The sequence below is a fragment of the Schistocerca piceifrons genome, chromosome 1, assembly GCF_021461385.2.
Source record: "Schistocerca piceifrons isolate TAMUIC-IGC-003096 chromosome 1, iqSchPice1.1, whole genome shotgun sequence".
NCBI lineage: Eukaryota > Metazoa > Arthropoda > Insecta > Orthoptera > Acrididae > Schistocerca > Schistocerca piceifrons.
In genome coordinates this window covers 514,569,764-514,597,335 of record NC_060138.1, presented here as the reverse complement: position 1 = coordinate 514,597,335, position 27,572 = coordinate 514,569,764, and the positions used below count along the sequence as shown (strand labels likewise).

At 37.0% G+C, this 27,572-nt stretch overlaps 1 protein-coding gene across 1 annotated transcript in view; it reads left to right on the top strand.

The window, feature by feature from the left end:
• Positions 1 to 27,572, top strand: part of LOC124743829 (trehalase-like) — a 148,580-nt gene that overhangs the window by 120,725 nt on the left and 283 nt on the right. Inside the window, exon 5 of the mRNA XM_047248891.1 lies at positions 14,036 to 14,230. Coding sequence (XP_047104847.1) covers positions 14,036 to 14,230 — 195 coding nt within the window. The remainder of the gene's footprint in view (positions 1 to 14,035; positions 14,231 to 27,572) is intronic.

Genomic DNA, 27,572 nt, shown 5'->3' with positions numbered 1-27,572 from the left:
TGTGAAGGCTGAACCTTGGTCTCAACATCATAGCCATAGACCCATGTCTCACCATGATTCTCTTAAGGGATATCTCATTCTCATTTGCATCATCGAAAAGCTCTTTATTGACTGAGTGGTGAAGGTATTTCTGGTCTTGACTCATCAGCTGTGGGATGAACTTGATGGCAGCTCGATGCATTCCAAGATGCTGTGTCAGGATTTCATGACAAGATCCAAATGAAATGTTACATTCTTCTGCAATCTTTTGGACAGTCTTATTGGCATGCACAATTTCACTGATGTTCCTGTCATGAGCGTAGTTAGTAGATGTTGAAGGACGTCCTGGCCGAGGGTTTTCTTTGACTTCCATCCAGCCATTTTTAAACCATAAGAACCATTCATAACACTGAGTATGGCTTAAGCACTCATCACTGTAGGCTTCCTGCATCATTTGCTGTGTCTCTGTAAATATTTTCTTGAGTTTCATGCAAAATTTAATGCAGACGCATTGCTCTTCTAACTCTGCCATCTCAGAATTTGCAAACCATGGACACAGCATTCTCCTCATTACAGCACTGAACATGAACAATAACTAACAGGTGTAGAACAATTAAACTTCCAGCAGATAGACATTACACACAGACATGTGCAGGGATGCAAACCACATTTTGCTCCAATATACCATTGGTGCGAAATTACGAATGTTCTCGAATTTTTTTAACAGACCTCGTATGCTATTGGCAGAGGCCTTCACAAGATGGGTACTGAGACAGGTTACTAAGTACTGACCAATCCTACTGCCCACTTCCTTCTGAAATGTAATGAAAAGATTATGTGCACTACAATAGTAAAGTAGCTATCCCAAAAATACTTAGTCTCCATTTGGATCCTCAGAATGCTCCATGTTTCAAATCATGACAAATTTCATATAAAATTTATATGATACAATTAAGCCAATTGGTATTTTCTGTGATTCATCAAAAACATTTGCTTGTATATTTCTCAGTATTCTCCTAGGAAAGACAATATACTTTGGTATTAGGGATCTTACTGGTAATTGGTTTTCATCCTTCCTAACTAAAAGGATGTAGAGTATCACATTAAGAAGCTAAGGGAATGGACACAACAAAACAGAGTCTTCAGAACAAGAAATAATCATAACAGGGGTACCATTGGGATCAGTATTTTGTCAACCTTGTTTTTGTTGTAAATAAATGATCTGCACAATATATCCAAGAAGAAGAAATAATATTCTTTGCTGACAATGTAAGTATTATAATAAAACTAAATGGGTAAACTGTAACACTTGAAAATGTAAATAAAATTTTCTTGAAAATTAATAACTGGTGCTCTTCAAATGGACTAACACCCAACTTAGATAGAACACAGTACATACAATTCTGTAGTGTAAAAGACCTGACCCTTCCAACAATAGAAATAAGGCATGAGAATAAATCAGTAAATGAAACAAGATATTCCAAATTCTTAAGTGTTAATACTGGTAAGAACTTGAAAGTCACAGGTTACAGTTCTTCTTCAACATATGAGCTCTGCAACTTTTGTGTTATGGATAATATTAGAGTTTGGAGATGAAATTATCAAAAAGTTGGCTAATTTTTTGTATTTTCATTCACTAATGTCTTCATCGGTGAGGAAGAAAGTGCCTGTTGCATAGAAGTACCTAATAAAGATGATACATGGTGTGTCATCTATAACCTGTAGAAGAAAATTCTATAAAACTGGGCATACTGACAACAGCCTTGCAGTACAATTACTTCTTTATTAAGACTGTTGTCAGCAATTAATCACAAGTCAAAAACAACAGGAACATTCATAGTTATAATACTAGAAGGAGAAATAACTTACATTATCCCTCACCCCATCCTTCATGTGGCACAGAAAGGAAGGAGGTATTCTGCCATTAAAACCTTTGACCACATACTCATTGCTGCGAAGAATTTAACAGACAGTAAAGTTCAAACACAAGCTGAAACAATATCTGCTTGACAACACCTTGTACTCCACAGAAAATTGAATGTGTAATAATATTTTGTGTGAGGTAATGTAAGAAAGATATTGAAAATACCTAGGTATAAATCACTATGTGTGAGATGGAAAGCAAAAAGAGATCTCTTGTCAGAAATTTTGGATTTGTGCTAGTGTAATCTTTATGTTCAGCATTAATTTATGAATACTTTGTAAAATAAACTATAGATATCTATGTCTAAATTTTAATGACAAATTTGAATATTGGTGATGGAAAGTAGGTGTTTAGAGATAATGTGTTTTAGAGTTTCACTTTATTACCTGTGTTTAATTTGACATGTTTAATAAACACACTCTGCATATATATTACCTTTAAACTGTTCTTTGTCAGATGGTACAGGCTTTTTTTAACTCGATTTTACACAATAAGTGGCTAACACCTTCAGACGTATAGGACATTAAAATGTACAAAAATTTAAAACCAAATAAATTGGCCCAAAATTGAGAAAAATTAGCTTACCATCTGCATTTTTTTTTTTTTTTGCAAAGATTGGTATTTTTACTCTTTGTTGTCACATCTTTTAGATCAAACTTTGATTCTGAAGCCATTAATAGGCCAAAACCATCTAAAATTTTGAATTCGTAAACTCCACAAAAATATATTACTGAGATCCTATATTTTATAGTGACCAAAGAATTTGGTGTTCAGCTTCAGAAATACTTTTGTCTGGAGTAGTTTGAGATTGTTCACAAACAGCATTTTTGCCTATTCTTTTTCGGTTCTAGAATATCTCGCTTCTCAGGTTCTTTCTTATGATCCTCATTGTCACTGATTTGAGGATCTGGTTCACATTCTGGTTCTACTTCACGATGCAGAATGCCTTTTTATTACTCTTGGCAGCATGTCCCGATGTTTTTAAAAAGATAATCTTTTTGTTGAACAATGGAAGCTTCAGGTTGGAATATCAACAATGTAGGCAAAGACAGATTACCATCTGCTGAAGAGAAGACAAATCAAGTTGCAGACAGGTACAATTGAAAGACACATAAAGCTTTTGGCCACAGCCTTCATCAGTAAAAAAGAGACACACACACACTATTCATACAAACAAGCTCTAACATCTTTTGGACAACACAAGACAGTGTGGTACTGAGCTGCAAGACTCACATGTCTCTTGCAGTTGACTTACGTATTGTGTGCAGCCGATTCTCTTCTCTGGGTAGTCAGCTATGTTGATCTCCCAAAAGCTTCTTCTCCAAAGACTACAGCAGATTACAGAAATTTATTAAGCTAATTCTCTATTCATGAAATAATTTGTGTACTCGTGGAACACTTGCAGTTCATTCTTGGTATCTTTTCATCTCTCAACACAAAGCAACATTTACTCTTTTTCAGATAAGTAATTAAACTCTGGCAAGCCAACTGGTGCCTTTAAACATCAGACTCGATAAAACACAAGTTCAATATCATAGTAACAATACAATAATTTATGGACATCACATGCGTCCTGCCTAATGCAGAGCTAAGACGTGAAGTAAGATAAAAGTCTCTAGCCTCAAGCGAGTCCAATACATGAATGTGCATAGAAATCTATATTCAATTGCTGATTAGTCTTTTTTACATTCAACACAGACACTGACACACCAAAGAATACTACATAATTATTCTTTGGATTTTTATCACATCATCTGTGGCACTGGCAGAAAAGCATTTGTCGTCGTCAGTGACTCACCCCTCTTACAGTCTTCTAATAACAAACTTCTGACCTGCACATAGAAACAGGTGGATCGGTAGATACACTCTCACTCTCCCGCACTCGTACCTAAAATATTGGGTGTTCAAGATGGTGGAAGGCCAAGTGTTTCTGGAATTTACTCCAAAATTCTTGAGGCACTACATATCCCTCCCCTTAGCTTGAACACATGATATTTTATACATATTCATTATGTACAATAACCTCACACAAGATAATTCTTTATCTTTTAACAGTACATCTTTTTCTAATAATAACCATGCATATTTTACCACAATTATAAAGCATGAACCTTTCGATCCATGTTGGAATTAACTCTTTTCAATCTCCAAAAATTCGTGAGTACCAAATTTTTGTTTTCTATTCCTCTTCCAATCATACATTCCAGGTGTACATAACTCATGAATATTCTATTGCTCTGTTCTTACTTCCCGTACTACTTTTCCTAAGTATGTACTTATTCATTACGTATTGAAATCTGGAGGAACTCTGGGTAGAATAAAAGTGTTCCCTTCTTCTGACACTTGTAAATCTAAAATGTAATAAGGCTATTGATGCATAGAATTCAAACTTACCAGACTATTTCCTTTAAACATGTGGCTTCTGTCATGATACTGCCCTTTTTCCGATTAGGAACAGTACCTATATCTTACATGGGTTGCTCCTAGGAGTACCCTTTCTCCTTCTGTTTTGGTAGGTATGCCCCTTTCTTATTCCTATCCTCCTATGGTACAGGTCAATCCCCTTCTTGGTGCCCCTGTCTGTGCAGTATAGGCCAGCCTGTCATAGGTCTGCCTATCCACCCTTTTTCTTATCCAATAAATATAGAGTGTGCCCTCCGTATCCTTCTTGAGTAGGTCTCCTGGTTCACTGCCCTAGCATACATTCTTATGTATACTATTCTTAAATATTCTCTGGTAAAATTACAAATCTCCGTTACACCTTAATTCCACTTTCCAATACTCCCCCTAATACCCTGGAGTCCTCTTTCACTCCTCACTCCTACTATATAGACAGATATCATACCCGCACATAGTAGATGCTATGTCTACCTGTATATACCAACTTCCAGTAGATACTATGCCTTTTCTCAAATGACTAGCATGGCACGTGCGTTGATTGTTACTCTCTTGTCTTTATATACATGTAAATATATGTATGAGAGTGACAAAAAAATAATAATGCAAAACTGTCACATATCAACAATGTAATATGTGCATCTACTCAGATGTACATATACCTTTATTCCCCTACATCCCTTGATGATTCTGACGTCACTTCAGGTGTCTAATTCGTAATTCTCCTGTTTGTGTTTCAGTGTATCTTCGTGTGTATGTAGATGTGTGTTTGCGTATCCTGATTCTTCAGCCTACTTATATGAAATAAGGTGAAGGTTATTGGAAACCATGGAAAATAAGAAGGACTTCAGCGATAGAAGTATGTGCGTATGAAAAGAGGGAAAGATAGACTGGTACTCAGATGAGAAGTAAGAAAGGAAAAAGTAGCAATGGATGCTACGATCGAAGAAGAGAAAGAAGATAGCCCCAAAGACAGGAAAACCCTTCCCACCCCCATTCCCCAGGATCCATACTTGACCGGTACTTGAGTGAGAAGCCGGAGGAGGTATGATGTTAAACGTCCCTTACAGAACGGACATTCTCACCTTCACCTTTGAAGCCCCCGAAGAAAAATCCTAGCAACACCTTTGGAATGGCAAATGGTGAAGAATCAGTTACACTTGTCTGCGAGGGTTGTCTGAAAGGTGGGGTGTGTGAATAATTTATTTATTTATTCTCCACAGACAGATACAAGGATTTGTTTTGGATAGTTTACATATTGATCATTTCCCCTTATAACATTGTGGGAAACAATTATATACAATATCTCTAACAGATAAAAAATTATGTTGCTTTTTTTGTACATATAAATACTATTTATACAAATGAAAGTATTCTACTCTTCTGAGAGGAATTCCTTAGTACTACAAAAACACTTATTGCTGAGGAACTCCAAGGCAATTTCAAGGCAGCTTCCACTTAAGCTTTTTAATTTTTTTGGAAGATTGTAATAAAATTTGATCCCCATGTAATAGGGGCTCTTGTCCACACTTTTTGTATTATTTCCATCCAGGTGATAATCATCGTCCCTCCTAGTATTGTACATGTGCACTTCTCTATTTAGATGATTGTACAGCTTGTATTTTAGCATCAGCTGAACAGTTTTATAAATATATAGTGATGGAAGTGTTAATAGTTTCTTAATTTTAAAATTTGCTTTGCAAGACTCATTATATCTAAGCTTACACATGATCCTAACTGCCTTTTTTGAAGGATGAATAACCTATGTACATGCTTGGCAGCAGCACATCCCCATACTTCAATTCCATATGTGGGCATGGATACACTAAAGCATAGTAGATTATACTCATTTGCTCATATTTAAGAAATTGTGACATTTTACACATTGCATAAATTGATTTTCTAAGTTTTTGGCATAAGAAATCGATATGATGCTCCCAAGAGAGATGCTGATATAACATTATGCCAAGGAAGGAAGTTTTATCTTTCATTTTTATTTCTGAACCATCATCAGACACAACACTCCATTGCATTTCATCTTGTTTGTGGTGTATTTTAAATTCCATTAGGTTTGTTTTATTGATGTTTAAGCTTAAGTGATTGTTTTGGAAGTAGATCTTCAATCCAAATAAGACATCAGAACAATTTTGGGCCAAATCATTCTCGTTGGTTCCCCAGTTAACAACAGTTGTGTCATCCGCATAGTTAATTAACTTGCTGTTGTGTTCTGTGGGCAGCCGGCCGGTGTGGCCGAGTGGTTCTAGGCGCTTCAGTTTGGAATCGTGCAACCGCTACGGTCACAGGTTTGAATCCTGCCTTGGGCATGGATGTGTGTGATGTCCTTAGGTTAGTTAGGTTTAAGTAGTTCTAAGTTCTAAGGGACTGATGACCTCAGATGTTAAGTCCCATAGTGCTCAGAGCCATTTGTTCTGTGGGCATATCATTAACATATAGAATGAACAATAACGGACCCAGAACTGACCCTTGGGGCACACCATACTTTACTATAGCTGGACTGGAGCTGTACTTCTTAATAACATTGCCCACTTTGTGTGTGACTTGTGTGGCCTGATATCTATCTTGTACGTATGACTGTATGAGACTTTTGGCTATTCCTCTAATACCATAAGTTTCCAGTTTCTCAAGTAGCAGCTCATGAGATACTGTGTCGAATGCACGTGATAAATCTAGGAACAAACATGCCACCCTCTCTTTTTCATCTAATTTCATAAGTATTGTATGTACTACATCACATATGGCAGATGATGTTGAATAGCCTTTCCTAAAACCATGTTGGGTTTCTCATAGCACCTTTTCCTTAACAAGAAAGTTTTCTAACCATAGTGAAATAATCTTTTCTAATACTTTTCTTAGGATTGGAATTAATCTAATGGGTCGGTAGTTTTCAACTTTGTCGATAGTACCTTTTTTGTTCAATGGCTTGACTATTGTATATTTTAATTCAGACGGAAACACACCTTTATTCAAACTTTCATTGAAGAGGTGGACCAAAACAGGTATGAGTGAATGTTTGCATCGTTTTAATATAATGGAGGAGATTTCATCCCATCCTGTAGAGAATTTGTTTTGCATTTTATTTATTGTTCCCTCCACTTCAGTTGTATCTGTTTCATAAATAAACACTGATTTTTGTACCCGGTAAGGAGTTCTGTAGTCATCAGTGTCAGAAGTCACACACATTTTACCTAAATTTCTAAAGTGGGTATTAAAAACATTGCTGATCATTTATGGATCTGAAATATTTACATTATCAGTCGTTAGTTGGATATGGATGACACTAGGCTTTGGTTTTCTGCTGATTCTCTCATTTACACAGTTCCATACTGATTTGCTAATGTTAGTTGAGGTAGCAATTTTTTGCTATGTAGCTTCCTTTGTGTATACATTCAGTGCTTGTTTATAGGCTTTTCGACAATTTTGGTAGTCATCTCTAGTTGACGTGTCCTGGAACTCTTTATATATTTTCCAAGTAATAAACATTTTCTTCTTCAGCTGTTTTACTTCTGAAGGAAGTCTTATACGATTTGGAGTATATTTCTTTTTGAAAGAAATACTGAAATACTGAAATGGGCAAAGAAACTGTTATAAAATTATTCCATTTGTCTGAAACATTTTCTGCACAATGTATGTCATTCCATGTCTCAGACTGCAGTGCAGACCTCAACTTCTCTAAACATTTTTCATTTGTACATCTTATTTCAATCTTCTCATATGTACTCTGTGAATTGTACATCTTCAGTGTTTCCATTGTCTGGCAAAGATGATCAGAGTGATGAAGGTTTATTATGTCAACTCTGCAGTTATCTAAGTTGGTGTAAAAGTGATCTATACAGCTAGAAGAGTCTTTATTTAGTGTGGTTGGCCCATTAACCCTGTCTGACAAATTACAGCTACACAGAATATCATTTACTTTTTCATAATCTTTAGTATACTTTAAGGAATCTGTATTAAAATCACCAGCTATAACAATACCTATGTTCTTATACTTATTACATATGATTTCTAAAATTTTTTCCATGCTTTGTAAGAAATTGTCCACAATACTACTAGGAGATCTGTACAGACCAATAACAATGATGGGCATTTTGTTTATCAACAGCTTTATTGCTGAAATTTCAAATGTCATTTCCACACTAATTTCTGTGATAAAATCCAGTTTTGTGACATGTAGATGGTCTTTACGACATATGGCAACTCCCCAACTTTTATGTTCTGTTCAACAGAAATTACTTGTCGGAGTACCGGTATAGTTGTCGAATTTAGTCATTGTAATTAAAGTATTAGACAATCCATGTTCCGTAAGAATAACTACAACTGCATTTTCATCACTTTGTGCTTGCTATAACTGTATGCACTTTTTGCTTAGGTACTGAATGTTTTGATGTAACACTTTGACACCTGTTTTGTTTTTTGTTTCTTCAGGACATTCCTCCCAAAAAACTGCCTTTTCGCAACTTTGTGATGTCTTAGGTGCAGAAATGTGGACATTTTTCTGTTTAAATAGTTTACTACCCCCATCAGGATATATTAGTTTCCCTTGTTTCTGATTTTGCAAACATCCATATACATTTTACTTAAAGCAGCAGAGCCTAGTGTGTTCAAATGAAAACCATCTCTCCCTAGACATTTAACATTTAAAAATTTATTAGGATCGATGAATATTGCTCCAAGTCTGTTGCACTGCTCTCTCACACCACTGTTTATTTTGACCTCCTATTTACAATGCCACTAATTATTATTTTCGAGGATGGATAAGCACTTTTTGCCAAACGAATCAGGTTTCTGGCTTTGTTGATAATTTCTTCTTCACTGCTATTTCGAATAGAATTCGTCCCAACATGGATGAAAACGCTTTGTGATGCCTGGCTTCTGCTGCATTGGTTCCCACATTCTGTTTCGCTGTTGAAATGTTTGTAATATGTTTACTGAGTTGGTAAGTTCTAATTCCAGGGCAAACATCAATTTTGCAGTCTGGTACTACTATATTTTTTAACAGCAAGTCGCCTATTATCAGATATTTTTTAGGTTGTATGTTTTCATCACATGTTTTCATCGCTTCAGTATCAACCTTGTTTTTCTTTTTGCTATAATTTACTGTCTTCCATTTGTATTTTGAGACTGATTTCCCGACTAGTGCTTCATTTGTTGTCTTGTCGTCAGATACACAGCCTACTATTTGTTTATTGTCACAGCCACAAGGGTTTGGTTCTTGTTTTTTGCAGACACATGACTTTGATTCGGTTACTAGATTGGCATTTAATTTCCTTTAGAGCTGACACTTCTTTATTAAGTGTTTCTATGTCACTCTGCAATAGTTTTATAATTTCATCTTTTGAATTCACTGCACTTTGTAATTCTGCCATTTCTCTGTGTAAACAGTCATGGCATGTCCAAGGACAGTCGTCCTTTATGAATTTTAGAGTCACTTCCACACATTTTTCATGTAACCAGAAATTGCAGTTTACACACAAGATGCGTTTTTTGCACTTCTTACACAATGAACTGTTAGACTTTTGACTTTCTGAAATGAGCACTGTGTCACTACACAGTTTCCTTGATTCCATCTTGTGTATGTCATGCTTGTACTTACACTACCCACCCCTTCCAAAAGTGATACAAACCCTCACATTTACGTTATATTTCATAAAAGGTATAAAGTAGCCTGTAATAAGTATAAAATTCTTCTACACTATAGCATAATAGCTGTTTAATTAACCACATTACTGTCTTTTGCACAATACTCCACTCAGTTTATGTCATCTCAGTATCACTCTGTTTAATTAGTACCCTCATATTTCCACTAATATAATATTCTATTTGTTTCATTTCATTTCTAGAGATCACTGTTTATCTGTGATCTTCTTTAATCAGTCTTTATCTTGTAGTCATATTCCAGTTCCATATACACTGAACTTATACGATAGTTTAAGAGCCGGCCGGAGTGGCCGTGCGGTTCTAGGCACTACAGTCTGGAACCGAGCGACCGTCATGGTTGCAGGTTTGAATCCTGCCTTGGGCATGGATGTGTGTGATGTCCTTAGGTTAGTTAGGTTTAATTAGTTCTAAGTTCTAGGCGACTGATGACCTCAGAAGTCAAGTCCCATAGTGCTCAGAGCCATTTGAACCATAGTTTAAGAATTTAAGAATAGATTACAGAATAGTTTAACATGTGAAGGGAATTCAGTGCAGGAAAAATAGTACAGAAGAAACACTGAAAACAACTAGGGATCCGACAGTCGTCACTCTGTGTGTTAACACAGAATGTTAACGTCCCTGAGAGACAGATGTGACTCCACCCAGAGCCCATGGATCTGACATTAACCTCACTCAATTACTTACAGACCAATACTTCTCGTTAAATTTTGTGTGAAAACCTCCCCACAACAAAACAATAACCACTTTACTAGGTAACACAACATTAGGTAAAATTATTTTATGTTCTAATCTGTCCTGGACAAGTTTGAATTCTTTCCACGAGTCATCTATAACCTTGTTAGTATCATTAGGTTTGGAAAAGGCAACACTCGCAACATTTCTGGAGATTATACTCTCGGCCATTTTTCGATCTATAATCAACACAGATGGTTCTGCCAGACTACTTACATTTATAATATCAAAGTTGACTATTTTTTCTTTGAAATTTTGTTCTATATTACTTACTCACGAACTGACAACTTGTGTAGTAACAGCTCATATATTAACACCTGTAATTTTAATTGAATAATCGATATTAATTCCTTAGGCTGGTCTGTGCTGTCTTCCAAAGTATTCATTTCCTGTCTTACAGAATTAAATTTAATATTACATACACTTTCACCAGATCCTAATTTTCCATTAAATTCAGATTCTGCATTATTATATTCATCTTCAGTATCAAATTCTAGCTTTTTAGCTAAATTCTGAAATCGCTCATCCTGCTTTTGGTTAAGGTCAGTAAATAGTTGATTAACATGAGTATTCAAAGGACTATTGAGTTCACTATTTAAATGTTACTTCAAATTTTCTACCTGATTATTTAAAGAGTCAAATTCAGTCTTTAATAAATCTATATTTGCTGCTTGACTGATCAAGGTTTCAGTTTGAGCATCTAATTTTTCACTTACAGTAGCTGAATCAGCCTTCTGGTCATCCAGCTTAGCACTTTGGTCATCTAATCTAGCATTTAACTGAGTATTTACTGAGTCTAACTTTAGACTTAGAGTCTGGTGTGTCCCTGTTCACTGTAATGGCCATGGCTGGTCCTGAAGTTTGTTGCTGTTCTTGATCCATAATTTGATTGGTCTTAGACCTAGTAATCATCTAAAATAAAATTCACCACTGAGTACAATAGCTATAATAACAGTTTATCATTCAACCGTCTCCTCAACTTTTACCAAGTAATTATTGGCTTTTACTAACCCAGCATTAAGTTCTACCTCCATTGGTTAGCGAATGTGTAATCAATGCTGGTGGACAGCACTGGTGCTGGCAGCATCAAATGTTGGTTTCAGCATCATCGTCAGCGAGCAGACGTGGGTCAGCACCAGTGAGCAGCAGCTGGTGCAGTCGGCACTGGTCACTGGTTACTCCATCGGCGTCTGCGTGATGTACGTGTGTGAAGACTGCTTCCTCTCCACACCCAATCTTCTTAGTCTAAAAGTTGATGTCTCTGCTATTACTTTCTCATGTCTTTTACTGTGTTGCACTCGCAACTTTCTTCCATTGGTTTACTGGACTCAAAACGATTACTGGAAACAGTTCTTGTATCTTGTTAGGCATGGTTGATATCGTAACACATAATATCTTCTTTCTGTTTCTGTCTTTAAATTCCCATTTTCTTCAGGTCCTGTCATTTAGGTTGCCATGTTCTAACATTTTTTGCAACAGAAAATAATATCTTCTTATTTCTGTAATCTATTGATCACATATATATGAACTTTAGTGTCAATGTGCTTGTTGATTAATGATCTTCTTGACATATAAATATCTTTGCGCACCGTCTAGCTCATATCTCGAGCTTTAGAAATAATTAAGTACATTGAGACATAATTGTTGGTTTAAAAACCATATGAAAATACGAACATGCATCTTGACTTCTCTAAGTCCAAGACATGAAGTGCATAGAAATCTATATTCAATTATTCATTAGCATTTTTTACAATCAACACACACTAACACACCAAAGAATAATACATAATTATTCCTTTGATTTTCATCATGTCCTCTGTGGTGCTGGCGGCAAACACTTGTCGTCGTCAGTGACTCGCCCCTCTTACAGTCTTCTAATAACAACCTTCTGACCTGCACATAGAACCAGGTGGATCGGTAGAAACATTCTCACTCTCCCGCACTCATACCTAAAGTATAGGGTGTTCGAGACGGTGGAAGGCCGAGTGTTTCTAGAATTTACACCAAAATTCTTGAGGCACTACAAAGCAAGCACACCTCACCCACACATGACTGCCATCTCCAGCATCTTCACTGCAGTGTCTTGACTGTTGTGCCAGTTTGCTATCACAATATCTGAATTTCAGAGAAATGCAGGCTTTTTACAGCTTCTTACTCGTGTGTTTTTCTTACATGCTATGTACAAAAAGACCTAAGGAAGGGGTAAATCCACAGTCTTTTGTGGGAAACAAGAAAATATTGACCAAAATCTCACATAATTCGCAATCTGAACACCAGCCTTATGTATTATAGAATATGAACATGAAGCAGAGCAGCTAGATTTTCATGAATATTGAAGTTCATTTATGATGTGAGCCCCATTTTTTCTATGAAAGCAAAAATCAATTATGGCTCTCATTTCATTTACAACATCTGTGACAGCTAAATGGACTTAAAGTCAAGCTTCAGTTTGTGATAATTAATTGCAGATATACATCAATAATTTGACCACAATTGCCATTGTAAAACAGTAATTTATAATTTAAACTCTTAAAAGAATAAAGTGCTGTAAACTGGCAGCAGTGTCAGAGTCTACTGTTTCTGTATGCAGGCTCTGTAAGTATGAATAAAAGCTTTTATATTACATTGTTTTCTCAGTAAAAGAGAAACCCTACACAATTATCAAAGGAGAGTGAAAGGAGACAAGATGGGAATGTGAAAGTCATTTTGGTTTATATTTTATTGATTATTTCTAACCATATAATGTCAAGGTAAATTATGCCACATAATGAAAAATGTCATTTACAAATTGTGTTATTTATTCACTGTTTTCTTGTTTGACACTATTTTTTTAAAGTAAAAACTGTACTTTTACATAGTCCACAAAAAGCTATCTATCAATATTTAACTTACTTGCCAAAAACCAGGAATAAAAAGTGTGATAAGAGTTTTGTTTTGCTTGTGTGTGTGTGTGTGTGTGTGTGTGTGTGTGTGTGTGTGTGTGTGTGTGTGTGTGTTGGGGGGGTGGGGAGGGGGTATTTTGAGGGACTTTCGCCATATTTATAACTTGCTCAAAAGTAGTACAGTTTTATTTATTTCCATTTTTCATACATCTTTTCTGTTGTATTTCTATGTAAAGCTCTATAAATGTCAGCAGAGTTCAACTACATACACACATGTAAAGAAATCTGTTAATTACACAAAAGCATACAAATTAGATCTTTGTATATGGAACATCAGAAATGACTAACATTATGATATGAAGTATGAGTTTTATTTATTCAGGTAGAGAAACACTGCCCTTATTTCTGTTCCCATGGGTACACTAACTGGTATTCTGATGCACAGGTAATGCACGAGAAGTATGATGTGACTGTATTTGGAGCTCCTGGTTCAGGTGGAGAATATGAAAGCCAAATGGGATTTGGGTGGACTAATGGCCTTGTAATTGACCTTATGGACCGTTATTCGGATCAGCTCGTTGGTGATGAAGAACCTGATGACAAAATGGCAACCCGCGTAGAACTGTGTAACACATGCAAGGTTTTGGTTGCTATATTTTCTTTATGGTGTTTCTACAAAACTCTCTAATTTTAAATAAAGCTGAATATGAAAAGAAACTGAAAAGTAATAAAAATGACACTTAGTTGCTGTTTATTAAAAAAGAAGAGTATCATTCGAAGGGTTCGTGTTTCATTTTTGTACTTTCATAGATCTTATAGTGTAGTAGAATCTTCAATGATGTTGAATGAGTCAAGGCATGAAGTAATAGAAAGGAAGGACTATCAGATGATACTTCTGTAGGTGATATTAACATTAAGTTACACGCGCTGAACTTTATTTGTGCATAGAAAAGTTATACAGAAAAAAAAACAGAATTTTGAAAAAAAGTATCTGCTCTCCAAAATGAAACTGAGTATCTGTTGCATATTTACTGTTACTTTCTTAATATTATATGAGATCAATGATAATCATTAATACATGGTGTATGAATGAGGCCTAAACAAATTTAAAAAAAAAATGAGGACATACAGCCTAATTTGCCTTTGGCTGATTAATGGGTCTGTGGCCACACAGAGACCTGTCTGACAGCTACGGGGAGGGGAGAGGGAATGGAAGAGTATTGTGGCAACTGGGAGAGAGGGGAGCCATGGCAAAAGATGTATTGGGAGGAAGAGTCAGATGGCTCTCAATAGCAGTTTGAAAATGAGGAATGACTATGACAAAAATCTGTATCTACATTCATACTCTGCAAACATCTGTGAACTGTGTGACAGAGGGTGCATCCCACTGTACCTGCTATTAAGGTTTCTTCCCATTCCATTGACACATGGAGCGTGGGAAGAATGACTGCTTAAAATGTCTCTGTGTGCACTGTAATTAACCTAATTTGTCCTCACGATCGCTATGGGAGCAGTACGTAAGACATTGTAGTATATTCCTAGATTCATCATTCAGAGCCAATTCTTGAAACTTTGATATTGGCTGATAGTTTACATCTAACTCCAAGAGTCTGTCAGTTGAGTTCTTCCAACATCTGTGACAAAATTGTGACTATTCTTGCTGCCTTTCTCTGTATATGTTCAAAATCCACTGTTAGTCCTATTTGGTATAGGTACTGCACACTCGAGCAATTTAGCAAAGGTTGTCCATAGAACAGTAGCGACTGACAATATATTAAAAGAATTGCTGTATTTGTCCACATAATGAGAGAGTTTTAATTGCACAATTTGCATGAGATAGCATCTGTCAGCTTTCCATCCATTTGCTAATAGCATTAATACCTTCTTATGGTTTTTCTGAGGTATATTTATTTATCTGAAATACCAGTTTGATCTGATTTGATTTTGGCAGGGAAACTAAAACACCTTTGATCTAAACCACCACTGTCTGCACCGAAACCAAGTTCATTGTGCGGTATCACTCCCTGAATGTCTAGTAAAGCCAACCAATGCCCTTAAATAGTGCAAGGAGTCCCTGTACCAGTTCTTTGTTAGACACAATTTCTTCAGGTCTAGTTGTCCCGAAAATTCTGTGTGTCTTGCTCTCCAATGCTGTGCATTCAAAGATTAGGCATGATGCAGTTTCTTCACTCTCATCACAGATCCCACATTTAGGGTCTTCTTCCATTATACCCATTGTATGTGGGTGTTTTTTGAAATTTCCATGGCCAGTCATTAGTCCAGCCAAGAATTTAATAACTTTCCTGTTCAAGCCCAGGATTACAGAGCTTCTTTTAAAGCATGGCTTTGGCATCATTACCTTTCCATGTTTTTGTTTATAGACCTTGGTCCAGTATTCTAGGTGCTGTCTTCTAAGCCAGTTCTGTAGTTCTAGTTTGATCACAGCCTTGGTGATTGTCAGGACAGGTTCCAGTCCAATGAATGGAGTCTTTGCCCTCATCCTGGCCCATTTGTCGGTTTGTTCATTGCCACTGATCCCTGAGTGGCCAGGGACCCACACTAGGTTTACCCTATTGCTTCCCCCTAGCTTCACCAGAGCCCTGTGACATGAGGAGCTGTTGCAGGAGCTGCCAATTAATCCAGGGCTGCCTGGCTGTCTGAATAGATGTAGATGCTATGGTCCTTGTAGCACCTACACACATTTTCCTCCACACACACACCCTGATAGCAGTAATTACAGCTTGGAATACCGAGGCCAGTTTTCCTAGAGAGATGAGACCCTCCAGTCTTGGCTGAATCCCGTACACCCAGGCCCCAGTGCCTTGGTCTGATTTCGACCCATCAGTGAACCAGACAATGTGTCCCCCGTATGGTGTTGAACTGTTTACTGCTCCCTGCTTCCAATTATTATATTGTAAGGATTGTTGAAGCAGTTGGGAGTTATTATATAGTCAACCAGCATTTTCCCAGCCATTCCTATATTTACCTCACTCACTATTTTAGTGTGTGATTCTGGATATCCCAATGAGATCTAGTTTTTACCAGTTTTGTGTCTGTATGCACCAGCTGCTGCCTTCATCTTGACCCAAAAGTGTAGCGGAGGCATGTCCAGCATGGCTTCCATCTGAGAGGTTGGTGTGCTGCTAATTCCACCTGTTATGGCTAAGCAGGCCAGTCTCCACACCTTAGCAAGCTTCTTAACTGAAACCTGCTGTTCTACCTTCTTCCACCACACTACGACCCTGTAGGAGATCCTAGATCTAACCATAGTGTTTTATATCCAGTGCATACCTCTGGGGCTTAGGTCCCAGTTTTTGCCACAAGTACTTCAGGTACTCACTAGAGTACCTTTCGTCTTGGAGCAGATGCTCATAATGTGAGGGGTCCATGTTAGTTTCTCATCTAAGGTTACCCCTAGATATCATACTATCCCCTCACAGGTAGAGTTTCATCAAAAAGCTTTATATTCCAACTTGAGTGTTGGATATGCTTCTTTGTGAATGGTACCACAGCAGTCTTCTTAGGATTAACTCTTAGATCCTGTTTAATGCACCAGTTTTGTACAATGTCCAGTGCACCTTGTGCTATATTCCTATCTGTCAGTAAATTTGCCAAGTATTACTATGACAAGGTCATCTGCATATCTGTCAGTAAATTTGCCAAGTATTACTATGACAAGGTCATCTGCATATCCTTGGCAAAAACATTGTCTGGAATTTAGTTCCTCAATGAGTTTGTTCACCACTACATTCCACAATAAAGGGGACAAAACTCCTCCTTGTGGACAACCTCTAGTGGTGTTAATTACCATCTTTTCATTCGTCACGGTAGCCTCTACCTTCCTTCCACTAAGCATGGCCCTAGTCCACCTACATATAGTGGTCCCTAGGTCATGCACCTCTGCTGCCCTAACCACGAAATCAAAGGTTGTGTTACTAAAAGCCCCCTTGATGTCCAGGAAGATGCAGAGGGCTATTTCTTGAAAGTGAAGTGCTTTCTCCATCCTCCCAGTGAGTTGATAGAGAGCTGTCTCACATGATTTACCCGGTTGATGTGCATGTTGGTTTGAATGTAGAGGAGCCCTAGTTAGCCTCCTCTTCCCAACATGTACATTAACCAGTTTTTCCAATGTTTTTAGAATGAAGGAGGACAGACTGATTGGTTCATCCTTGGCCTTGGTATGATCAATTCTCCCTGGCTTTGGAATAAAGACAACCTTCACTGTCCTCTAGGCATTGAGAATGAGTCCTGCTGCTAGGTTAACCCAGAATAATCTGCATAGGACTCCTTTAAGATTCTCTCCTGCTTGTTGCAAGAGAGCTGGAAAGATTCCATCTGGGCCAGGTGACTTGAATGGTTGGAATGTTCCCATTGCTCATTGGATTTTACTGAAGTTGACACACACCTTGGCTGATTCCCAGTCCTCTCTTCAATTGTCTGAGACCCATTGTCTCTCAGGGATCACATTCTGGTCTCTGTTATCTGCCAGAGCATATTGAGGAAAGTGAGTTTTGAGGAGGAGTTCCAGTGTCTCATGTGCTGTTTTTGTATATTCCCCATCCTCCTTCCTTGACGTACCTTCTGTATTAGTTGGTAGGAGTTTGTGAAGTCTCACTTGAGCAGCCATGCCCTTCACTTCCTCACAGAATGCCTCCTTTCCTTATCTAATTGCAAGGTTGTAGTTGACAAGGGCCTCACGATATTTTGCCTGTTGTCCTTTACATCTCTCTTTGCCTTTCCAAGTTATTGTACCACCAAGGCACACTTTATTTGTGAACTTCTTGGTGATTGAGTAGTTGTCCTCGTATGAGGTCAATATGGCAGATGTTACAGCCTCTGCTACTTCCTCAAACTCTACTGGATTCCTTATCTAGGTTTTAATTTCCGATAAGCTTAAGTCGAGGTCCCTCCTATATGTCTCCCAGTCTGTTTTCCTGGGATTCCTTTAGGGCGCGGTCTGTCTGATTCCCACCTGAACCTTGAATTTAATACACCTGTGGTACAATGAGGATGGCTTTAATGCCACATGCCATTGTTCAACATAGCTGCCCATCATTGTGGAACCGAAGGTTCTGTCTATTACTTCTTCCCTTCTGCTATTGCTGATTGTAGGCTTGTCACCCTTATTCAGGGCCTCCAAGTTGTTAGACAAGAGAAATTCGAGAAGGTACTCACCTCTACTGTTGGTGTCCTTGCTGCCCCACACTAGGTTGTGGGCATTGGCATCACATCCAACCAACAGTTGGCCGCATTGTCGATGGCAAGTTTCTGTCTGTCTCCTCACCTCCAGAGGAGGAGGAGAGCTGTCTCTGGAGGGAAGGTATGCTGAGGCCAAAACAATTTCCCTCATGATACCTTCCTCACACTGCTGCTTCCTGATGGTCACCAGGTCCCTGGAACAGAAATCCATCATTGACATGAAAGAAAGACCGGTAATATAGTTTTAATTTATGTAAAAATCAGTAATTCCACTTTTTATTGTGAACTAATTTAGATCAGTTTAGCTAGCATCTGGGTTGGGTCTGATATGCTTAATTTTTTGTCCATGATTAACGTTAGTGTGTTACTGGAAAATATAACTGCTATGAAAGTTATTTAAAGTCACTGAGGAATCACTTAGAGAATTATTTAGAGTTGTGCAGTGGCATAACTAGTGTATGGCAGTTGGCGCATGTGCCCTGTACATTGTTATTGTGGGAGCAGATTTTTTGTAACAAGTCAAAAAATATGTGGACGGGCAAATGAAAAGGGGAAGGGGAGTGGGGGGGGGGGAGGGGGGGAGCACATTAGGTTGGGGAGACAGAAAAAAAGTAGGGCAGGGTTTGGAGTGCACTGAAATGGAAAATAATGATCTCATGAGGAGATTTGTATTTTACTGCGTTGTTCTACTGTGTTGAGCAATGGTTCCATAAAACATACCCCTCCCTGGTACAGAGACACTTGTGTCTTATTTTCAGCTACTTGATAGAGCCACTCTCATGATACCAAGTGAGCCAGTGCAATGAAAGTATAAAATTTATATTTCATGTTTTTGTTTTGCTTGTTACAGCTTAGCATTAAGCAGCAATGAAACACTAAAGAGGGAATTATGGTACTGTTGCAAGCAATGCAACTTGGACTGTAGATTTTTTACATTTTGAATTTGTATCACCACCGCCACTGAACAGTTTCCCTTGTACAGTTGATCCAGTGTCTCTTGTATGGTTGATGAGTCTCTGACCTGTCATGGAGACCCTCACCCATAGTCCTTCCTCTGACAGTGAGGATATCCTTGATCCTATCCATCCAATGAGATCTGGGATTCTTTCAGGACACTTAATTTCCACTTCTCTTTCCATATTTATTCAACCTGTTCTTGTAGGCTCCAACCTCATTACATGTCTATACCACTATATTCTGGTAGTGCTGATTCAGTCTGAAAGAGCTGTCTTGATCCTGCCTTTCACCTTCAACTCCTCATTCCTTAACTTATCCATCTTGGTTTTCTGGATATTGGATCTAATAAATTTTATTTACAATGTCTGGAGTCCTGATGACTCACTCTTTGTGAGGGTGCATGATTCGATACCCTTGGCCAATGTTGGCATAAAGTAATGGTTGAACATCACTGATTTTGTTTTTTTGTGAATCATACTGTTCCCGTAGAAGAGTCTTCACTTGTTGGTGAGATTCAGAACCATTTTGTCCACTGTTGGTAATCTCCTGTGTAATTAAATCAGCTTCAAAGATTCTACACAAAGTATGGAAAACTGTTCACATGTTCTAGCTGGATGCCTCCTATTTCCACTCTTGCATGATGTCCATCTCTGTTGACTGCCAACATCTGACATATTAACAACATTGCACAACCCATTAACTCCCATATTGTAAGGTATGCAGATGGCACTTTGATAAAAATATTTCAAGCACAGAAAATTTTGAAGCATTTCTAAGGGATTTTCTAAGTGTTTTCAATGAAATGTTTCCACAAAAAATTTATTTTAATAAAATGACAAAATTAAAATGGATCACTAAAGGTATAAAAATCTCCAGAGCTAAGAAAAGGCAGCTACATAAGAAGCTAAGACATAATAAAAAATTGAATTTATTGAATATGTTAATGATACAAAAATACATTTAAGAAAGTTGTCAAAGCAGCATAGCTAATGACAAATAATAAATTAATCTTAAAACATGAGAATAAATCAAAGGCAGTGTGGTCAGTTGTAAAACACGAATTAGGTATCAGAGCCTCTAGACATGGAATTAGTACAATTAAGCTTGAAGATGAGATCATTGTAAATCCGGCTCAAATTTCAGAATGCTTCAATGAGTTCTTCATTAATGTAGTGAAACCAGAGGTTAATTTTCCAGATTATGAGAACAATATATGTCCCTTTGGACTAAATCATAATTCTGAACACCTCACAAAATTCAAAACAATTTCAACAATGTAGAAAAAATTATATTAAAACTAAAAAACAAAAATTTTGCAGGCTGAGATGGAATACCAGCAAAAGTCCTTAAATTTGTGTGTAAAATAATAGGCTACCCACTACCTAAAATAATAAACCAATCCTTTGAACAAGGAAGCTTCCAAGAGGTGCTGAAGTATGAAGAAGTAAAACTGTTGCTCAAAAAAGGGTCAAGAGAGGATATGGGGAATTATCGTCCCATCTCCCTCCTTCCAGTCCTATCAAAAATTTTTGAAAATGCTGCTGCTATGCAGATTCGAAATTTTATGGAGAAATATGATATTATTACGGAAAACCAATTTGATTTCCAGTGTGGCAAAAGTACTACTGATGCCATTAACAAGTTTATCGACAAGATCAGCACATCATTAGACAACCATAATAAAGTTGGAGGAATCTTTTGAGATCTCACAAAAAGCTTTGACTCTGTAAATCATGCACTGCTCATCTATAAGCCTGACAAGTATGGGATCAAGGGTAATGTTCTAAATTGGCTTACTTATTACTTATCAAATAGAAAACGAAGAGTGATTGTCTCATCAAATGCAGCAAATTACTATTCAAAATGGAAAACAGTAGCCCAAGGTGTCCCTCAAGGCTCGATTAAAGGACCTATTTTATTTTTGTTCTATGTTAATGATTTACCAAACAATATAAATGCTCCATCGATTTTATTTGCAGATGACACATCTGTATTAATTGAAAACCAGGAGCCAGAAAACATCCCTCTCTACATAATAAACACAAGGAACAAACTAGAAACATGGTTCCAACTATATGGATTAAAATTGAACATCCCCAAAACCCACATGGTCCAGTTCAGAACAAAACAGTCAAAGCCTCAAGAAATTAAAATAGCTCATAAAAATCAGGATATGGAAGAAGTGGAATCTGTGAAGTTTTTAGGGATAAACCAAGATAAAAATTTAAATTGGAATAAACATGTTGACTACCTGTTAAACAAATTATGTAGCTTTGCATTTGCTATGCAAAGGACATCATGTCACCCACTATTTGAAAAACAACAGTTATTAACAGTTCCCTCCTTATATCTATGATATTATCATCTTTCTACATAGCAATTTAGAGTTATTCGAGAAAAACTGTTTCAATCACATGTAAAATACGAGAAACAAAGACAATTTTATGCTTCCCACTCATCGCTTAAACCTATATGCGCAGTCTCCTCAGTATATGGCAATGAAAATTCATAACAAGCTAAAACGAAAGAATGTTCTGAGTATGAACCTAGAGACACTGAAAACAAAGCTATATGATGTACTTGTAAAATGCTGCTACTACACTGTTGAGGAGTTCATGAAGGATGAACTGAACATTTGAGCAGGATAAATTTACATATAGTCTTGTGTGTAAATGTAGCTGTCCTTCACAAAAGGGAGGAAAGAAAAATAAAAGTTTATATTAATGTTAAAATTTTTTGTACCAATTAGGTCTAAGTTGTGTTATCCATTTTTTTGACGTGTCTCCTGTGCACTAATCATATGATTAGAAATTGTATGTTATGAGACAAATAATACACTATTCACTACTATTCACTATTCACCAATGACATGTTCAAGAATGAGTTACTGAATGCTATACAAAAGTTAAAGAAATTAGTAATATGAAGCAGAACGTGATTGTTAATAGCATTCCAGATAGACATGATTCATCTCCACTTCATGTGTAAACACAGAAATTAGGAAAGCCAGCTCAAAATTTCGGAAAATATGCAAAATGTAAACAAATACAAACTTTCTTTGTATAGATTTTCTTAAGACTGCTTCACCAAACATGGGATGCATCTGAACAAAAAGGGCAAGAAACTTTTGCCTGAGGAAATCAGTGAAATGTTGGAGAGACTCTTCAAAGATAATGACCACATGTCATTACCAACAACTCCAACAGCCCATTCTTCCAGGCATAAACACTCAGCAAATACGCCTTACATTAAAGAAATAAAAGAAGCAGAGCCAGAAATCCTACGTGAAGAAGAGCAAATTGTGATGAGCACCCTACCTCCACTGGTTTTAAAGTAAACACCTGCAGAAATATTCCCACAAAAAATAGTATAAGCACCAGAAACAATTGCAGCAACAACAATAACAAGAACAGCAGCAGTTCCATCAACAGCAGAGTCAGCTCTGATACCAGCAGTGGCAGCAGAATCAACAGTAGCAGGAACAATTCCTGTATTAGTATCTCTGCCAAAAATAGTAAAAACATCACAGTTACAGTAACAACAACAAATGCAGTAACAGCCCATCAACTGCAAAGCCAGCTCTAACACCAGCAGCAAAATCAACATAAAGAGGAACAGAACCATCATTAACAATAGCAGAAGTATCCATAACAGTAGCAGAACCAACTCCAACATTAGCAGACCCATCACTGTCAACTAAAAAAACTTCAGACAGCAGATGGAAGCCAGTGTATCCATCCCATCTAAATGATTTTTTAGTGGCAACCAGAAAGAAGGACAAGCCCAAAAGATAAACAGAGATATGACCCTGTTTAAGCTGGAAAAGCAGAGTAATCTACAACAAGGTATTTAAAGCTTTGAAATAATCCACCAGAATGTACAGAGCCTGATCAATAAATTTAAACAATTAGATGTGTTTGAAAATGAAAATATGCCTGATGTGCTTGCTTTTAGTGAACACTGGTTATCTGATGCCAAATTAGAACTTTTTAGACCTCTTAACATGGTACTAGCAAATAAGTTTTGCAGATCATCAGAGGTGGCGGAGTATCAATGTATGTAAAAAGTAAATTTGATTTGAATTCAGTAAATGTAAGTAAATATTCATTAGAATGGACAACAAACAATGTTCAGTACATGTAAAGATACCAAGTGATTAAATTTATGTTAAATGTTTATATAGACCTCCAAGTGAAAACTTTGAAGTTTTCTTAAGATAGTTTTGTGATATCACAGAGAATGTTTTTATGTCACACCTGAATAAGTTAGCAATGATATAAGATTTCAACATAAATGTATTAGCAGATAAGTTGCACACTAGAATGTTCAAGTATACTCTGCTTGAATATAGTGTGAGATACCTGATAAACACTGCAATCTGGGGGACTGAAACATGCCAGTCTGTGATAGATAACATAATCACTGGTATTCACCTTTATGATCTCTCATCTCTATTTTCCAGCAAGTAAGGTGAAATGAAGATGTTGTCTCTTACCTCTGAATAAAATGCTGCTCTTTAACATACGGATTTATGCTTCAGTGAGAGCATCACCTAGTGTGTGATACTTGGGGTGATCCCAATGATCAAATGAGAGCAGAACACAATTTGGATGTGACTTGCTCTCTATTTTAGGTGATGATGACCTTCAGAGTGTATGTAATATGGATAGTAAACTTTTGCTTGTCTACTGAGTTACAACAAAGAGTTGTATAGATACATAACCCTACCATGAAGGTGCTTTCAACCAGCCACCCACACATATTTGAGAGATCTTTAGAATTTACTATGATGTTTTGTGTATGTATCTATTTAGAATGTTATCTAAAATTGTTTACTTTATTAGATTATTTTGCAATGATGTACTCTGCGTTGCATATATATTTCTGTAACAATTCATTGACAATTAAGCATTAACGACTATGACATCATGCACCCAACTAGAATAACAGCAACACATATATTTAGGGCAAATTATAGAACACAAAAAGCTATCTACATATGCTCTAAGAAAACTGACACATTTTTGTAACATTAGCACTGTGAGGCAAATCTATTTTGCACTGTTTGAAACCCATCTAAGCTATGGGATCCATCAATAAAGATAATATGAAAAGACTACTTATCTTACAAAAGAAGGCACTTAGAATTATTGGAAAGAAATGTGCCAGGGAATCCTGCAGATATTTGTTTAAAGAATGTAGAATACTAACTGAAGGTAACCTGTATGTACTTCAGATAATTATTATGGCAGTAAACAGTAACGAAATACTTAATAAAGAAATACATGAACACATCACTAGAGGTAGAGAGAGACCCCTTACTGTCTCTCATGGAACCAAACTTTGTGAGAAAAGCTCTCACTATGCAGGGTCTTGACTAAATTTAGAAAAAAATTGTGTAGATAATACCAGGCAATAATATGTAACTCTAGTAAGTAAGGCTCTGACTCATCCAGAAGACTGGAACAGTCTTTTTGAACAGCTTCCACCCTAATATCTCCAAACTGCCCATTACAAAATTAAAAATGAAATTAAAACTATGGCTCATAAACCATCCTGTGTATGCAACAGTTGAGTTTCTAGATTTAGTAAACTTGTATAATGGAAGACCCTTTTTCTAAAAATATGTGACTTTCAGATCTTAGACAGTGTCACAAACAGTAAATATATGGATCTCAGATCTGAAGACGGTATCACAAACTGTAAGGTTTTAATTTATGCACTGCTATAGCAAATTGTTTTTATGTATAGTCCATATGTGTAACATAGTTCTCTCGACTAAATTTAGAAAAAATTGTGTAGATAATACCAGGCCATAATATGTAACTTTAGGAAGTACGGCTCTGACTTCTCCAGAAGACTGGGACAATCTTTTTTTTTTTTTTTGTAATCAGTTGGTGCTGGATCGAAACAAAAAAGAAATTGATATAAACTTTTCAGACAGAAGATATGATCTGTTTCCTTTTCGTTTTGTTCCATGAAGTTACATGTTTAGCTCGAAAAGGATCGAATCCTGTTACTAGCTTTAGTGCCATCTCGAAATTTCGGTAAGGTGAAAGACAGGTCTTTTATGAAAAAGTTCTTGGCCATAGCAACAAGTCATTTTAAAACGCCCCTCCAATATTTTACTTCTGTGTCAATCTGAGATGTTACTTTCTTATCTATTCACCCCATGATTTGTCCTCTAGCTTTTAAAGTTCATCTACATCTGCAGCTGTAAGGATACTCTGAAAGTCACATTTAAGTGCCTGGCAGAGGGTTCATCGAACCACCTTCACAACAATTCTCTATTTTTCCAATCTCGAACAGCGTACGGGAAAAACGAACACCTATATCTTTCTGTGTGACCTCTCTGATTTCCCGTATTTTATTATGATGATCGTTTCTCCCTACGTAGGTCGGCATCAACATTTTCGCATTTGGAGGAGAAAATTGGTGATTGAAATTTCGTGAGAAGATTCCGACGCATCGAAAAACTCCTTTGTTTTAATTATGTCCACCCCAAATCCTGTACCATTTCACAAACACTCTCTCCGCTAATCTGTGATAGTACAAAACGTGCTGCCCTTCTTAGAACCTTCTCGATGTACTCCGCTAATCCTGTCTAGTAAGGATCTCAAAAGGGGATGGACGATGTAGTGTAGGTAGTCTCTTTAGCAGATTTGTTACATTTTCTACGTGACCAGTCAGCAAAACGCAGTCTTTGGTTTGCCTTCCCCCCAACATTTTCTGTGTGGTCTTTCCAATTTAAGTTGTTCGTAACTGAAATTCCTAGGTATTTAGTTGAATGTACGATCTTTACATTTGACTGATTTATTGTGTATGGAAGTATAACGGATTCCTTTTAAGACTCATGTGGATTACTTCACAGTTTTCGTTATTCAGGGTCAACAGCCAATTTTTGCACCATACAGATATCTTTTCTAAGTCTCCCCGCAATTTGTTTTGATCTCTGATGACTTTACTAGACGCCAAACGACAGCATCATCTGCAAACAATCTAAGATGGCTGATCAGATTGTCCCTTAAATTGTTTATATAGATAAGGAACAGCGAAGGGCCTATAACACCACCTTTGGGAACGCCAGAAGTGACTTGTTTTACTAGTTGACTTTCCGTCAGTTACTATCAACGACCTGGTTACTATGAACTGTAACCTCTCTGACATGAAATCACGTATCTAGTCACATAACTGGCACAATGTCAAAAACCTTCTAGAAATACAGAATCAATTTGAAATCCTTTGTCAATAGCACCCAACACTTCGTGCGTTTAAAAAGCTAATTGTGTTTCAGAAGAGCGATGTTTTCTTAATCTGTGTTTACTTTGTGTCAATATGCCATTCCATCTGAAGTAATTCATAATGTCCGAACACGATATGTGTTTCAAAACCCTGCTGCATATCGACGTCAGTGATATGGATCGGCAGTTAACACACATTTCCTATGTTGAGCTCAATTTTACATGTGCAGTTACATCCTCATTAAGTTTTGAAAGCTATGGAGTTCCATTTAACAATAAACATGGGACACAAAATACTCTAGCCTTGCTTTGTGAGTACCCTAAAAATCGTCTTTGTTGTTTCTTGCCATTCCTCATGGTTCTGAAAAACAAAGCTTTATTTAACTCCTTTGTAAAGTCAGTATATTACCTGCATATCGTGTCCCATGACCATCGCGAAGGAATGCATTTGTTATCTAGTTCACAGGATCGTAGGCAACTGAATCGCTTCGTCATTTGCTTTATACGTGTCATCTGGTTCCACTGACATGATGGTTTCCACGCCATTATTATTGTTTTCGGATAAACCACACGCTGCACTGCTTT